General features: G+C 41.0%; 1 protein-coding gene across 4 annotated transcripts in view; it reads left to right on the top strand.

Moving 5' to 3' along the window:
* The first annotated feature begins 483 nt into the window (after positions 1 to 483).
* The window catches only part of GABRR1 (gamma-aminobutyric acid type A receptor subunit rho1), a 32,558-nt gene continuing 16,028 nt past the window's right edge, over positions 484 to 17,013 (top strand). For 2 of the 4 annotated variants that reach the window (XM_042819060.1, XM_042819050.1), the window contains exons 1-2: positions 484 to 605; positions 13,487 to 13,540. In XM_042819060.1, the coding sequence (XP_042674994.1) occupies positions 484 to 605; positions 13,487 to 13,540 (176 nt within the window). Of the gene's footprint in view, positions 606 to 8,641; positions 8,649 to 13,486; positions 13,541 to 17,013 lie in introns of all 4 variants that reach the window. The other 2 variants (XM_042819068.1, XM_042819077.1) reach the window with 2 other exon arrangements.

Below are 17,013 nucleotides of genomic sequence, written 5' to 3'. Positions count from 1 at the left end.
CTTTCTGCTGCAAACCAATATGTTTATTAACACTTTTTAATCTATTGAAATGCCTGTAACAAATGTTACTAATATACAGGTAAGTTCGGTGATTAAAAATGACTTATGACACCTGTCTGATCGGTTGCACTACTTTGGTTAACCAGACAGAAATACACTTGTGCCATTTATGATAGATACTAAAAAGGGTTCAATTTAAACCAATTAGTAAAATAGCTTGTTTGGATAAAAAATAATTGTTCTCTGAGAATACATGAACACTGCTAGAAAATCCCTGCCATCTGACGTAGAAGGATTTATAGGTTTAGTGGAAATTGCTTTCCCCACTGTCCAGATTAAATACTGCAGGATGATTTTTTGTATGAGTAAACATCCTTCCAATAACGATCAGACCGATAATGTCTTAAAAAGAGAAACAGGATCTACATTTTGGCTTTCTCCTTCTTGTATGGACTATTTCTGGACACAGAACCTTCAGGTAACATGTTGACTGTCCATAAAATGCATTTTAGCATCTTCCTGCTGTTCTGGGGATGGGTTTTATCCTCTGAATGCAGAGTCCACCTACAAGGAAAAGAGATACACGAGGTATACAAAAAAGGCAGGTGAGTTTCAATTTTTTTACATTTAAATAGCTACTGTTTGGACAAATACAATGTTAACGATCAAAATACAGTGCCTATCAATTGTTTTGAATTTGCAGATTGTGATCTATCGGTCAAAATATCCTCTTCTGCAGTTTTTGACAAGCAGTAAGTCCTAATGCATTTTCTATAGTGAAAATCACTGTTTCTTCCCCAAAAGTGGGGTTTTGAAATATCTCAAAGTTTGGAAAGGTGCAGAAAAGAAGCATTTGATTGTATTTATCAGGATTAAAATGTTGTAGAGTATTTATATAATAATGGAAAGGAAACTTCGGTGCTTGAGGATTGTTGTATTCACTGAAGATTAAATTAACTGGAGATGTGAATTGAAAAGAATCAGAATTTATTTTCTTCTTCCCATGCTGTTTGTTAATAAAGCTTTTCAGGAAAAAAAAATGCAGACCTCAAGAGTATAGTCAGTTATCAAAGGAAACTGAAAGAGTGTTGAGTGAAGATATGCAAAATGAATGAAAATATTCAGTTTACTCTTCCCTCTATTTCAAAAAGGATATGCATATGATGTGTTTCTCCCACTGTCTTTTAGTCTTTTAGGAAGTTTTGAGTTGAGGAAGCATTTGTTTGTTTGTTTGTTTTTTCCCTGCAACTTCGTTTTGATTATTTGCATTCTGTGTGGGGAGTATTTGAAATTTTGTATGAGGATTTTCATACTCAGACACATTACAAGGTATCTCTGGAGGAAAGAAAATCTTTTCTTTTTTTTTGGTAGATATAACTGACATATTTAGATCATTGTTGAAATGTTGTAAGCTTCTGCTTGTGAAAGGCTAAACCTAGGCAATCTCTGCTTTGCTCTGGTCACTGTTTCTGTTCTTTAATGACTCCAATTTGCCATCAGTACTGTGCAGAGCAAGGGGATAGAAATGCAGGACTACCACATTCCTGAGGAATTCAAGCCATTCCTGTTAGCTTTCAGGAAAAAAAAAATAAATGAAAAGTGAAAGGAAGGAAAGCATAGTGCCTTTTTATTTTCCAGGGTTCCTTGCTGTCACTGCTTAGGAAAACAAGGCAGAACAACTGCAGTGTCACAGTGGTACATGAGGGTCCCTGAGCCATCTTATACACAGGAAATGGTTTAAGCATTGATGAAACCTTCGTGGAGCTACAACTGGCAAAGTGGGTGCCCTGCTCATGATCAGCCCCCAGGGATGCATTGCCAGAGTCACTGTCTGGGGGGAATCTCAAAACCTCTGTTCTCCTTGAGGGTTCACGGCAGTGACGGTGGAGGTGGTATGCTGACTGTGGCAAAAGGAAGGCATGAGAAGCAAGGTGCTTCGGTTTGAACTGAGAAGCAGTCAGCAGGGAGGAATGTGTATATCCAGCCATGTTCTTGTCCAGCATCTTCAGCACCAGCTCCCACTGCACCAAGCACCAAGCAGCGGTGCCATTAAGTAGCAGTGTACCAAATCACAGCAGAAGCATTAAAATTGCATGAAAATGGAAAATAAATACCTATTCAGTTCACATGGGAGTAGCCCTTTTACCCACACTGGGAACACGTGGTATAATTGTGCTAGCACAAGCCTCTCAGGCTGCTCTGAGGCAGCTCCTAAGTCAGGCTCACCACCCTCACAGCACTCCCACACTGGCCCAGGAGCCATTTCTGGCCTACTTCTGCCTCAGCAGAGCAGTGCTGTTGCTGAGGAGGGCTGGAGGGGACAGGAGAGCAGCACTGGCTCATTGTCCATCAGCAATCCGTACAGTGCTTGCCTTCCCAGTACGGGATAGGCCACGCAAGATCAATAGTCTGACAGCCTTATCATTTATAAGAACAAAAAGATGGCTCTGGCCATCCATTAGTTTTCCTTCTAACTACAAGCAATGAAGCCTTCTGCCGTATGAATTATTCTCTGTGAACTCCTAACTTCTGATAATTACCTTCAGTGCCAGATAAACAGAAAATAGTAATAATAGTATTGTAGGTGTTTTTTAACCTCAGGATTCATCTGTTTTCTCCTATTCTTTGCTACCTGGTCTCTCTTCCATCCCAGCACGTGTAGGTGTATCAAACCCATTCTTCATTTCCTCTTGGATATATTCAGATCAAGCTTCTTAAATTTCTCAGCATAGGATGTTTCCCACTCCTTGGCTCTGTCCCCTCACATCTTTCCAGGGAGACAGACCCAGCAGGACTGGGTGCAGTATTTGTATGTAGATGCTGTTACTCCTGTTGACCTCCCGGCACTGTGTTCATAGTCTCAGTGGTAGTCCTGCAGTGGAGATCATGAGCACTCGACATGACTGGGCACCCAGGTGTAGCAGGACACAAGCCCTTGTCTAGAGGTACAGCCAGTCCTATTTGCTGTCACATGCAGGATCCAATATGTTAAAACACTGATTATATGAGACTGTTCTGAAGTAGCCATTTTTCCTTTGCATTTCAAAATAAGTGCCTTTTCCCATCACAGAAATGGAGCCTGGGAGAAAATCAGACTGCAGAAGGATTCTGTATAAGATCAGAAGAAATTTGTTATGAAGATTTCTCGTGACCATTTAGATGGTTTAGATTTGGTCAATGACTCTGCTCCCCTTTCCCTCAAGAATCAGCCCTGAAGCTCTTAAAGCGATTTACTTCATTGCTTCTTTTCAAGCACTGCTATTTCTTGCTCGACAAGGCTTGAGGCACCAGGATGGAAATCTACGGAGGCTTTTTCCTTCTGAAGAGACTCACTGGAGTCTGATAGAGCAAATCAATCTGAAGTGGGAAAGGCAGGTTCCACATGGCACAAAGCACTCAGACTAGCTTAGTTTGCACCCACAGCCTTTCTAGCTTCCATAGGTCATGAAGCCTCCCACTTGCCCACCTGTCAGAGCTCAGCACTAGCCACCAGTGCTGACAGGCAGACTGGGCACCTGCTGTAGATACCTGCCTCCTTAAGTGTGCTGCCAGTTTCCTGCTGTCCTTGAGAGAATTGTCCAGCTCTACTCCTGACTCTCACGTACAGGTGATGGAGGAAATATGCACTTTTGGCTTGTCTCTTTGGATGGTGATGTTCTGCAGGTGTAAACTTCCTCCAAAGAGACTCTCTTGCTCTAAACTCTAATTTCAAATAAAACCTCACAATTTTATCAACAGTTATTAGCCTCAAGGCTTGTCCTCTCATCTGCTCAAATCCATCTGATCCCACAGTCTTTGCTGTCCTGCTGATAGGGTGAATGGTGTGAATATGGGCTGCAGAATCAGACACCATCTTTGTCACAATTTTTGTCACTGCAGGTGCCCCAAAGGAGCCATTCTAGCATGAGGCAGGACAGGCTTGAAGTAGGATGAGCAGAGAGTCATGGTCCTTTGGGGACCAGGTTTGCAAGAGAGGAATTTTTCAGAAGGTTCCTAATAATTCCTGAGATAAAATTGATGATTCTTTGAGACACAAGACAAAGTATGGCAATTAAGTAACAAATAAGCACAGGTTGAAGTATATACATACAGTGACAGAAGCAGTCTAGAAAGTGTTACTGTATGAGACTTTCTACAGAGGCTCTCAACATTGTAATACATGGCCAAAATATCCGTATGCAAGTCAAAGACTCAACTACTGATTTCTGTTTATCTCTAGGACAAATCACCTCAGAAGAATTTCTCTTTAAATGGTAGCAAAATAAAAATAAATCGTTTCACATCTTGCAGACCTGCTCACAGTTTACAGTCAACCATGTGCAAATCCTGTAGAGTTTGCAAAGCTAAATTCATTCCTGCAACATTCACAGTGCCAAAACTCCTACAGATCCAATCTGCAACCCTGAATGCCAGCACAGGGGCTGTTTACTGTTCCCAACTGCTCAGGCTCTTGCAGAGCCACCAGGTTGTCTGGGGTCACAACAGCCTACAAAATCATTATGCCAACAAAATGGCCAAAGCCTGCATTGCTAATTAGACTTGCAGAATCTGCTAGAGAGGATGAGCAAAAGGAAAAGAAGTGGCCTGGAGCTGAGCCCAGGTTGCTCTGCTAGAGCTAACTCCTGGGGGAAAAAAAATCTCTTTTAACACCAAAATCTCCCTGGAAAGGATTGTAGCCACCTTTTAGACAAGAAACTCTCAGTGAAGAGATTTCGCTGTACAAGATTTATGGCTTGTGTTTAATCTTAGCTGAGAGATTTGTTTCATGTTTTCAGTCTTGCCCCTGCCTTTCCTTGTCTATGTTATAATCATTCTGCCTCACTGCAGTCTCCAAATAGTAACTCTTTTTCTGTTTCTCTCAATTTTCCTGTCCATATCTGTCAGTAAAGGCTATCTTTTACAGCAGTTGGCTGATACTCTCTACAACACGCCCTCTCAGGTTCACCCTCATGGCCCTGGATTTTTCTCTCTATGGCACTTTCAAATGTTGCTACCATTAGTGACACTCCTCTTACGTGATGGGAGTCACTCTGCATCATTATGGCCATGGTTCCTTCCCATCCTTTCTGAAAGGTTCAGCATCCTTCTGAACATTTGCTAAACTACATTGCCTTTTTTTTTTCTTTAAACAGGGCTTTTTTGTTACCAGCTCCTGCTTTCATGGCCTCCAGAGGTTTGATTTGGACTCGTAAATTCACCCGTGAGCCCTAACAGAATTTCTTCCTTTACTTCCCAGCAGTTCTTAGCTGTTCTCTTGTCTTAGAGTTTTGCTGTTGTATCTTATCTTCAGGATTGATTCCGAAAGCATTTATTTGCAGGAACAAATCTTACTAATGCAAGCTGCCTTCAGATCGGATCTTTGGAGTGCACAATAAGCCTGTGAAATGCCCATGAAAGCAATGTCTATGTGAGCACATTACCAGGAGCAATCCAGATCCAGTGGGGTGCTGAGCGCCCGCAGCTCCCGAAGCACTGTGTGTTCAGGTCAGCAGTCTGTGCTGTGCCTGGCACCAAAGGCACTGCAGTGCTTTGAGAGCAACAAGAGACCGGGGATGGGCTTCAGGCCAGTGTAATGGAAGTTTCTCCCTTGTTGGAAACCTGCCTTTCTCTTTCCTCTTTGCAGCTTCAACTCCTTAACTCTCCATGTTTGCTTCCTCCTCTTTTCCAGCTTGCTCTTTCTGTTTTTTTATCCCTGACTTTTTCAGCCTCCTCTTCACCTGCCTCATCTATTTACCCCAAGACATATCAATTTTCCCTGTAACACAGCTCTGCCAAGTTTTTTTCTGCATTATTTTTTCTGCATTATTTTTTTCTCCATTATTATTCTGTAATTTCCTTCTCTCTTTTGCAGCTACTGCCTGTTTTTCCTTTTCTTCCACTTGCCAGAAACCCCTTTTCTCTGTCCAACAGCACTCATTTTCTTTATTATATGTTTTCTTTTTCTTCATTTCTTTCTTTGTTGTTTCTCTAATTTTTCCTTTCCATCCTTATTGCTCTTTCAAGTAACTTCAATCCCGCAAGGCATTTTTTCTTGGAAATTTTCTCAAAACCCAGGTGAAGGAGTCCTCTCTCTTCTTTTCATTGAAAATGATGCTTCTCTGAATCATAGAATCATAGAATCACAAGGTTGGAAACAACCTATAAGATCATCTAGTCCAACCATCTCCTCATCACCATTGCCACCACTAGCACTGAACCATATCATGCAGCAAATGGTATTTTCTACTCTTATGTTTATCACCCACCTCCTTTCATCCTTTCTAGAGCTTATTTTGGGTCTACACTCTATACAGCTCTCTATCTTTTCTAGTGATTTGTGTTAGAAAATTGTCTCTACTGATATTTCTGTAGCTACATTCATAGACAGGTACTGTGCCACTTTACTAAGCCACTGATGACAAAATCTCTGGTCAGTGTTACCACTACATAGTTTGCACAGGATCAGCAGCTCTGTTCTGTCCTCTAGCCCACTATTACCCCAGTGTGTTTTATAAGCTGGTGTGAGGAGACATAGCAGACACTAAAAACATTTGTAGTCGAGCATAAGACAGAAGCAAATCACCAAATCAACCCAGAGATGCTGGGTAGTTTCCTCCCTACTGACTACATATAAATTGTTCGATTTTCTGATTCATGGGTTGGATTCACACCTGTAACAATCCTTCTGGTCCTTTTTCTATAAATGCTCAGCCACCTTTCAAACTCACTTGTATTTTTTGCACCTTCAGCTTTCGGTGAGAGTGAATTTCACAGTGACATGCTGTGTTTCTGCACTTCCTTTCAAATTTCCTCTTGTTACGTGTTGTGTGAAGCTTTGAGCAACAAACTCTTGTTCACCTTCACCATGTCATCCCTGATGTTATAAAGTTTACTTGTCTGTTACATCCCCTCCCCATTTGGAGAGCCCTGCAAGGCTGCCTGGAAGCTCTCTCCACAAATTTGTTCAATTTATTGAATTTTATTCAATTTATTGAGTAACGCAGATCTGACTGTAGATTCCCAGGAGACTGTAATGACCACCTTTCTTCATAGTAAAAACTCTCCATTATTCCTTTTGGTTTTTTTTTCTGTTGTAGCCGTTCACATGTCATTTACAGGCCAGTCTCTGGAAAAAGATCCCCAAGTGGAATCTGAGAAGTTACAGATTTCTCCACTGGAAATATCACCTACAAGTATAATAAAAATCAGCAGTAATTGACAGCAGGCAAATAGCATAAATTGACAAAGAATGAGGGACAATTTACTTTTCTTGAAGGATGCTACACTCTATAAATATATTGGAGTTCTCAAAAAGTTAATGAACTTGCAGATAAAGGTAATTGAGATGACACTGTACACCTGAGTTTCCAGAAACCCATTCACAGGTCCTTCCCAAAGACTGGCTCCACTTGGAGATCTTTTTCCAAAGAAGAATAAAGTTGTCAACTTATATCCTGTGATATCAAGGATAATTTTAACACTGGTTCAGCATATTCTTACTTAGTTTCTTTTGGATGAGAGCATGTAGTCTTCCTCCTGTCCTGTCCACGAGATCTGTTTCTGATTCTGTGCAAATATAAATATTTCTTAATATTAACCCAACAGTGGAATTATTAAAATATTGTATTTTTTTGTAGTGCAAACAAATCCTTTAACTATAGATGTTTTATGGACCTGTTTTATTGCCCTTCTAATTCTTGTAAATAAGGAATTAAGAGAAGTGTAGTAGTGCTGATTAGTTAGTTATTCCTTGATCTGCATTTGTACAATCGTTTTTCTGTATTTCACAGTTCTTTATATTCTCTTTTACTGACATTCATCTTAGAAATACTGGATCATACCTGCAATGTGCTGGGGCTGCTTTGAATTCTGATCCAAAATCCCAAAGTGTCTGTATTCCTTTCTATCATGCTGTCATGCAGAAGATTTACAGTTCTGTCATCTGCATTATTATTGAAAATATCGACTAGTACTTCCCTGGATGAAATACATGAGATGTCATTTAAAATGCCTCTGCAGCTTGACAGCAAATTAATGACAACTGCCCTAACCATTGCCTTCCAACTATGCTCAGTCATACTTTCATCTAAACCTTATTCTCTAGTTTAGTAATGAAATTTTAAAAACCTTACTCAAATCCATGTTTCCTCTTGCTTACATTAAGGCATCCAGTTACACCATCAGAAGGACATCAGACCATTTGACATCAATTATTGTAAAGATTCACATTGAGTGATCTTTACAGTCTTGTTATCCCCAGAGCGATGTACAAACAGTTAATGAATTTGTCCCAGTTTGTTTCCAAATGTCAAAACTTCAACATCCTTCTTTTCCTCCCTGCTTGAAACTGGGTTTGGTGTTTGCCTTCCCTCCTCTCTCAGAGGAAACTCTGTGGAGTCCTTGGTGGTACCTGCTAATGGCTTGGAGACTATCCTGGCTGATACTCACTGTACTTCTGAGGATGTGCCATCAGCCTCAGTTGATTTAAATACCTCTAGCTTACCTACATGTTCTTTAACATGCCATTCCATGACCTACATTGTCCTGCCAGATGCTCACAAGTCAGTGTTTCTTCAAAAACCCAACAAATGCACATGCAGTAGGTGCAGTTTTTGCCACACAAGGGAAATGTTATTTTTGCCACTTCAGGCACAGTACCGAGACCTCAGGTGACATGACATTTTTCTGAATAATCACTAAGTTTCTTTGTTATTTTTAACTTTTGCAAACATTCATGACCAGCCAAAGAAAAAAGGAAGCACAGAACTTAAAGGATGCTTCTGCGTCTTCTGCCTTAGGATATTTTGAATTCTACAGTTTATCTGTATTCTAGTAATACTGGATTAAAATGTCATTCTCACTGAACTTTCTACATTATTCAAAAATAAGATGGCTTTGAATCCCACTGTTTCTCAGACTTTGTGCTGTGAATACAAAAAGCAGCTCTCCCCACTTCTTTTCAAAGATGTAGCCCCATACCATAGCAAGAAGTGATATTTCTATGACATCTTTAAACCTACTAACCAGGACACAAGAGCCAACATAATTATAAGCAAACAAGAGCTGCCACATGCCAAGATAAAATACATTCTGTAATTAACTTCCCTCAGTTTTTGGTTGCTTTTCTACGGCTCACAACTGGCCATTCTTCCAGTTTAAGCACAAGTTAGTGTTCTTCCATCACATTATCCCTGGAAATTGATATTTTATACGGTGTATCCCATCTCTTGCCACGTATGCCACTGGATTCTTATTCAGTCTATATTTCATGCAGCTATCTCCTGCTGCAAGTTTGCCTTTTCCTGCTCAAAGTTACTGGTTGTTCTTTCTCCTGGTTTAGCTGCACCACTTTTCTTCCTTTCCCAGAGCACTTCTCTGGGCTCTGAACTGCCTCCCAGCCTTCCCCTAGGCCTGCTGTACCACCTGTCCACCACAAGCTCCAGCCTGCTCTAAAGGTTTGAACTCATTTTCAAGTCAAAATAGTATTACAGGAGAATTGTTCTTCCTCCTGGACAGCTTTCATTCCTTCTAGGACACCAAGGAGATTAATCAAGCCAGAAAGGACCATCCTGGGCAGTGCATCTCCAGGGCCAAGCAGCACCTCCACCCAGCACCGCTCCGTGGTGAGGGGACACCCCTACTCACTTAGGAAGGAGTAAATGCCTCAGTAAACCAAATGCTATAGCCCCTTGACAGCTCCTGTGACTATTCAAGGCACAGGGAGATTTGCAAGCTTTCTCTTGGTTCTGTCACAGAAGTGGAAATTGCTCCCACACCTTGGGCTAGCAGCCGAGTCACTGCAGCCTTCCTCTCTTCATCTCCATAATATATTTCAGCAATTTACCTTCACTTTTTCCTTGCTTTTTTCCTGAAGAAAAGCTGTGTTTTGATTTAATTCCTCAAGGAAGAGATACTCTCAGGTCCTAGTAAGATTATCCTAAGAGTGCAAAATTGATCACTGTCTGCTAGAGGTATATTGCCTCCTGTAGAGAAAATATTGTATCATTTAAAGATAGGAAATCTGTCCCGCATCAGTAATTACAAACCAAGATGCAAGGACATGTAATGACTTCTCTCAAATTTGTTCCCTTCAAAAGCTCCCATTTAAGTGATGAGGAATATTGAGGGTAGTATGGCACACAGTGTGAAGCTGGCACTCCTTTGTCACACATGCTTTGAAGCACGGCATTCGGAAATGCTTACTGTGTCCATCAGCTGTTGTGTTTGGACCATCTCTTCCGAAAACAGACATGGCTATCCCTAACTCTGCAGCTCTCTTTCCTTTGTTGGAGGGAATAGAAGTGCTTTTTTTTTTCTTTTGAGTAGTAACTTTGTTTTGCTTTGTGTATATGAAAAGATGTCTAGCTCTTTTCCTGAAAGTTTTCTTCTTTAGGAATCCTAAGGTTTACTCACCTAGTGGGGGTACCTGCTGGGACAATAATGACTTTGGAGGAGCTGCATCATCCAGGTGCCACCAAGAGCCTGAGAGCTGCTCATGCAATGCAAAAAAAAAAAAAAAAAAAAGCAAAAACAGGGAGAACTGTGAATAAAACCAGACTGATGCAGTGATGAGTATTGATTTTTCATACAGTGTGATTTTCAAGAGAGCCATAAAATTCCTTTTGACACTATAGCTGTTAGGAGTTAAATATCAGCACTGAAATTAAAAAAAAAATGGCTGTTCATTATTCTGATAGCACAAGGGGGAAGCAATTTAAACAAAAAAAGAGTAGATTTAGGTTAGATGTTACGAAAAATTATTTTGCTCAGAGAGTGGTAAGGTGCTAGCACAGGCTGCCCAGAGAAGCTATGGATGCTCCATCCCTGGAGGCACCCAAGGCCAAGTTGGATGGGGTCCTCAGCAGCCTGATCCAAGGTTGGCAACCCTGCCTATGCTAGGGGGATTGGAACTAGATGATCTTTAGCTTCTCCTCCAACCTAAGCCATTCTATGATTTTATGATTATTCAGTATATTTTACCTCTACAGCTATTGATTAGTTTTAAAGACAGCCTGTAATCCAAATGAAGGCAAGAGCATTATGGTCAATTCGTGTAGCCATATTGGCAAAGAGTTGCACCAAGTAGTCTGTATGCAATGACTGGCCCAAAACTCCCGACTGCAGTTATGTGCTGCAAAAATACAGGGACAGTGAATGCTCTGGGAAGTGCATTGCACCTTTCAACAGATTCATAGCCCAAGCAAGCAGGCTAGTTGGGTTCCATAATGTAGCTTCTGGTGATCTCTAAATCAGCAGAACATTCCCAAAAAGCAAAACGGAAATGCTATGCATTGAGAAGAAAAATATAGGGCTTCCAATCACAGTAACTGGGGAATGGCTGGCAATAGGTACACAAGATTTTCTGCTACAGGAGGAGGTGGAAAAGTGAGACAAGCTCATTAACCTCAGAGCTGTGACAGGGAAAATGGAATAAGGTTGGTGTTAAGAAGCTGAGGAACTGAACGAAAGCACAAATGAATACAGTCCTGCAGTGTCTGGAGCATGGTGAGGTTTTTTTGCTGGTTTGTAGTACAGAAATAAAGTTTAGTATAGGGACAGTGGAGAATCACCTTGAAAAGAAACTACATGAGTTTGCCAGAGAATAGATAGGATTTGGCCACAAATTCTTGATGGCCACTCTTTGAGGTCTCCCTCAGCAGTCAGTATAGTGTCAGAGCCAATATGAAGCCTGAGATCAACTCCACAACAAGGAATGAAGAAAAAAGAAGAAGATGAATTACTTCATCCCTGTTTGAATATCAACATTACAACCAACAAGCAAAGAGTTTACTAGGGCACCTTAAAGTCATGTAGGTAGGTCAGCTCTTCCTCAGAATCTGCTGCCCAAAACAAGTGATATTATTTTCTTATGGCCACCAAACAAGAAGTGTGCAGCAGTAAGACAAATCAGAAGCAGCCTAAGGGCATATCAAGAAGGTAGAAGTCTCCAAACAGTGCATTTTGCATTTTCAAGTGCATTTTGCTGCATTATGCCTGGGTCCAAGCACCAAAGAAGCTGCTACTTAAAAAAGCAATGGTTCTGTATGGCTCAAAAGCTCCCCAGCAGGAGAGTCTGCATGTGGATTTATTTTCATCCCTCTTCTACAAAAAACAACAGATTACATCAAGAAACCAATCTCACCTGGCAAATGCTTCATTTCAGGGTGATTCAGGGTCCTGTGCTCACCACCAGCCTGGGCAATATGGAGATTGTCTACAACACTGTAACAGCAGCAACATGAATTCTCCTACAACATTGTTAGCTCCAGAGAGTTTCCAGCCTAAGATTAAATCAGCCCACGAAGCCTGATGTTTGGCTTCCATTCACCCCAGGGTGATGGCACTCTGATAGTGACAGTGATTGCAAATGAAGTTTTTACTCTGCCAGTCTCAAGATTGGAATCTGAAATGTATGTTAATGGGCAAAAAGTCTCATTAGCAGAGTTGAGCAGAGCTAGTGTTTATTTCAGAGATAAGCTAATTTTTTTTAACTTTTAATTAAAAATCAGCTGAAAGAATTAAGTGTTTAAAATGCTATTTTTACTCAAGCAAGCATTTATTCTGCTGAAACATTATTTGCTCTAATGATAAAATAAAACATAGTCCCAACTCTAGAAAGGTACAGAGACTCTCATGAGAGCCAGCTGCAAGAGAACACGAAAACAGGAACACAAAATTCTAAAATGTATTTATTTTTTTCCCCTGGAATACTTTACAGAGATTGTCTTCTCATGAAAATATTCAATTGCCTTAGTTGAATGATGCAATGCATAAAAAGAACTGCTTATGCCCACGTTTTCCTATTCTTTTTTAGCTTTGATTACACTGTATTTCTATTTCTATTTCTTTTTTTTTTTGCCAACATGTGTGCACCTATAAACATCTTTCCCTACATAAGATAAAACGGAGACTTCCAAATGAGTTAACGTGATGCTCTGTTTCGTTAGCTGACAAGCCAGGGTTTGCATCTTTAAAGGGTTTATTGTTGTTTTGTCCCATCAGGACCACTAACACAGCAGTTCCCCATGCAGCAGACGCCATTGGGTAACCTGCATGGGGTGTGACATGGAGGGATAGAAACGGGACCTCCACAGCTCCCTGAGTAGAACAAAACCCTTTCTGCTTATTTTGCTGCATTATGTCTGGATCCAAGCACCGAAGAAGCTGCCCAAAGTATTTTCTGTCTAAAACCACCCCTGTCTCTGCCCTCTGGTCACAGACATGGTTGGACTGGAAGACCCTGTTGGTCTTTCTAACCATAACAATTCTATGATTCCTCAGATAGCAAAAGGGCCGTGAGAAGAGCAGCCCTTTTTACCAACCTTTGATGAAAAGGTAAAAACAGGTTAGAAGCACTCTCCAGAGCTACAAAATGCAACGCTGCAGGATTTCTGTTTTTCCCTCCCAAGCATGTTTTCCTCCCAGCATCGTTAAACTGAGTGATGGTAGCTGTGTCTCCTTACAGCAGGCTGTTTCAGCTCTCCCTTTTCTTGTTGTCTCCTTGCAGCCGACTCCAGCGGCAGAGACGAGAAGCCCACGGCGAGGCACACAAGCAGGGCAGGTAGGTGAAGGCCACTGCCTCAGGCTTCCCATGACAGGGTCAGCAAAGCAGGGGGAGCAAAACCATCCAAAGCCAAACAACAATCTAGCACAAACATTCCGACCAGGATTCACGCCATTAGCAGAGTTGAGTGAGGCGTGAAGGAAGCCAAATTCCCTTTGGAGAGCCATGCTTAGATATCGTTTTGCATGGCCCCTTGGCTTCACACAGCAGTGCTGCGTGATTTGTGTCAGGTGTGGGGCAGTATTTAGGTCAGGTATAATCCCCTCCACTCAGGGTCACTGCTGTGGCCACTGGCACTTGCCCAGCATGGCATGGAGCACAGCCATAGTCAGACACCTGACAGTTTGGAGCTGCTCAGACTGACCCAGCTGGTGCAGAATTGCAGCATGCCCTGAAAATCTCCTGCTCCCAGAGCTGCAGAGCCCAGACCCCAGGAGACTTCCACTGTTGCCTCTGGGGGAGGCAACCTTTCATTTTTTTAGAAGCGAAAAGATTGTGACATGCATCACTTCATACTAAAAAGTCCTACAAATTTCTCCCACCTCAGTTTTAAACTGATCTAGCAGAATCACAACAAATCCAACTGTTTTACCTGAAAGATTTTCTGTATTTTTCTGTACTTCAGTAAAGAGTATAAAAACAACAACAAAAAATAATTAAGTTGGAATAATAATAACCTACATTTTACAGCTTCCATCTCCCAAGAGGAAATGCCTTTAAATTTAAACATGCTTTCTGCATGCCTTCTGGTGGAATAGAAGTGTTTTCACCTTTCTATTCTGATTGTATATCCGTCCCTCTTCACCAAGTTGAAAACAGAAAATTTGAAGGGAAAAAAGAAATCTAAGAGAAAAAAAAACATAACAATAACCAATAAAATTAAATCCTCATTCTTTTCATCTAAAATAGAATAAAAAATATTGGTTTTACAAGTTTATCCAAAATAAATAACACCATTCATATCTTCTCACATTTTTACAAAAAAAAATCACAACTCAACCCAAAAATATTTTTTCCACTTCATGCTTATACTCCATACTTTTCTGACTTCATACTTCTATAGGAGTTTTCAAGTTTTTAAAATGAGCCGCTGTAATAAGGACATAGCCAAAAAACTAAGATGAGCAAAAGCGATTCCCAATATCATAGGCATAGTTCAAAAGTGAGAAGTTGAGTTCAGTGGCAGGAAAAATAAAAACCCCTAGAGCCATAAAAAATGGGAATAAAAGTTGAAAGTACAAAAAGTCTCCCAGTAATGCTATTCCTGCAAATATAAAAGGAAACTTTAAAAATAAAAGCTCTATTATACATATATTAATACATTTCTATTAAGTTTAGAAATGTAATTCTAAAAAATATCCTCCTTATGTTTCAGATGAAGTTGTTGTAGGAAGCTGGCAAACGTGACAAAGGCCAGAATGGTCATATGATGGAGTCAGGCATCCATGAAGTATTTGATATATACTCAGGAGATACATGTAAACCTTAGCACTAGATAGTAGTATCATGCAAACAAATCACATATCCATTATAAATAGATTAAAAACTGTGGCGCTGGTTTCTCAGAATCTCATCGTATGTGGAAGACTATCTCTAAGCAAGCTGTTTAAAACAGAAATGTGAAAATGTGAAGAAATCTATTATCAACTACTGTTATTCGGACTTTTGAGTAACAGGATGATAAAACCCATGAAAGAGTTGCTAGTGAAGCTTACAAAGAGTATAAAGCTTAGTGGGGAGGCAAATAACTGTAGGATTGGTTAATCATCCCAAACAATGTTGGCCAGCAGCCTATTTGGGCAACATGCCAAATGCATGTGAGTAAAGGCATGGTCATCAGGTGCATGGTCCCAAAGGGTGAGGGATGCACTTTGGAATGAATAACCCCATGAAATGTATGATGTATAACTGCACTCAAAAGCAGGGAGCAAGGGAGTGTGCTCACCGCCTTGTGTGAAATGGGAGAACCAATGTGCAATCTCTAAAAGCCTAGGAAGGAGAGGGACTTTGCAGTGACCAGATCTCACCCCTAGTAAATACAAGGACCATCTCCCTGCCACAAATGGAAGAAACATTCTCTCCAGCCCCACCTTAAGGAAAGCGGAGCCTTCCTGCTCTGTTGGTTAGAGACAATAATTTTGACCCTAATTTAATCCTAACATTTGTTCTTAGCTGACGTTGCAGTTTTGTTTGGCCCTTTCACCCTCTGCTGACACACCCACAGAGCCCTGCACCTTCCCTTCCCTTGGAGCCTATCTCCTGGCTCTCCATCACGCTGCTCACCCTTCCCTCTGAATGTGTAAGGGAGAAACTGCTGTTCTGAGCATCAGCAACCCAGACTGCTCACAACTGTCCGAGGCTTTGCTAGTGCCCTGGTAATAACATTCCCTTGTCTCAGCTGGGTATAAACATTTCCCAATGAGTGTTTGCAATCCCACAGGTCTTTCCATAGCTCAGAATTATGCCCTCTGTTCACTGTCCAAATAATTCCCTTTCTTCTATGCCAGTGCCTGACAACTGAGGTTCCTAGGCAAACCTTTTGATGTTAAACACTTCTGTGTTATTTTCTTGTACCTTATACCTGTTACTTTACCACTTTTGTTCACCTACTCCTTTCTGGATGCTGACAAATAGGAGGAACTATAGGAACAATTCAATGTTTGGGAAATGAGCTTTTCATCAAGACAGGAAAAATACTCATATATAATCACTGTTAACAGAGAGATTAGAAACTATTTTGGTTTGTAGATTTCCCATTTTAATATAGGGGCAGAGTGCCATGCGAAGAGGTTGAATTAAACAGACTTAAAGCAGAAGAGAGGACCACATTTTAAAGTGTCCTTTGGGATAAGTAACAACTTGAAGAATTCACCAATGGATGTAGGCAACTCATCACCCCTAGAAATTATTAAATTGAGACTGAGCATCTCTGAGAGATACTCTGTAGTCCAGTCTCTGTTAGGAGATTGTTATGTTGGTATCTTGAGGTACCACTGCCTGTGGGCCTCAGTACAGGCATGAGAAGTACAGCACGGTTAAGCAATCTCATTTATGAAGAGTTTTATCACAGGAAAATATTTCCTGTCAAGTTTCTTTGTTGTTCTCTGTCTCTTTGATCTATTGCAGACTCGTCTTCTGCATAGTCAGATAAGCACCTCTTGGAGCGTATCATCTTTTTTTCAGATGAAGAAACAGCAAAATCTTTCCTCTGTTTTTGAGCTCTCTTGCTGCCCTAGCAGCTGTCATGTGGCTGCTCAGAGTGCAGCAAGGCTTCACAGGCATGGCGTAGCTGAGAAGAGCTGCTACAGCTCCCATCCTGGCCAAGGTGCTGGGGAGTCAAACAGTGCTTTTTGCCCTCAGAGATGGCCTTGAAAGAGAAGCAGAGCATCTTCTGCTCAGTGCTCACTGCAGCTCCAACAGCTTTTGCAAGACCATCCCTGGCTCTCTTGTCTTTAATGCTCCTTTTTATC

The sequence above is a fragment of the Centrocercus urophasianus genome, unplaced genomic scaffold (genome assembly GCF_019232065.1).
Source record: "Centrocercus urophasianus isolate 14NV4802_14NV808 unplaced genomic scaffold, USGS_Curo_1.0 seq_10, whole genome shotgun sequence".
Lineage (NCBI taxonomy): Eukaryota > Metazoa > Chordata > Aves > Galliformes > Phasianidae > Centrocercus > Centrocercus urophasianus.
Note: the sequence above shows the minus strand (reverse complement) of the source record. Positions and strands in the feature narration are given on the sequence as shown.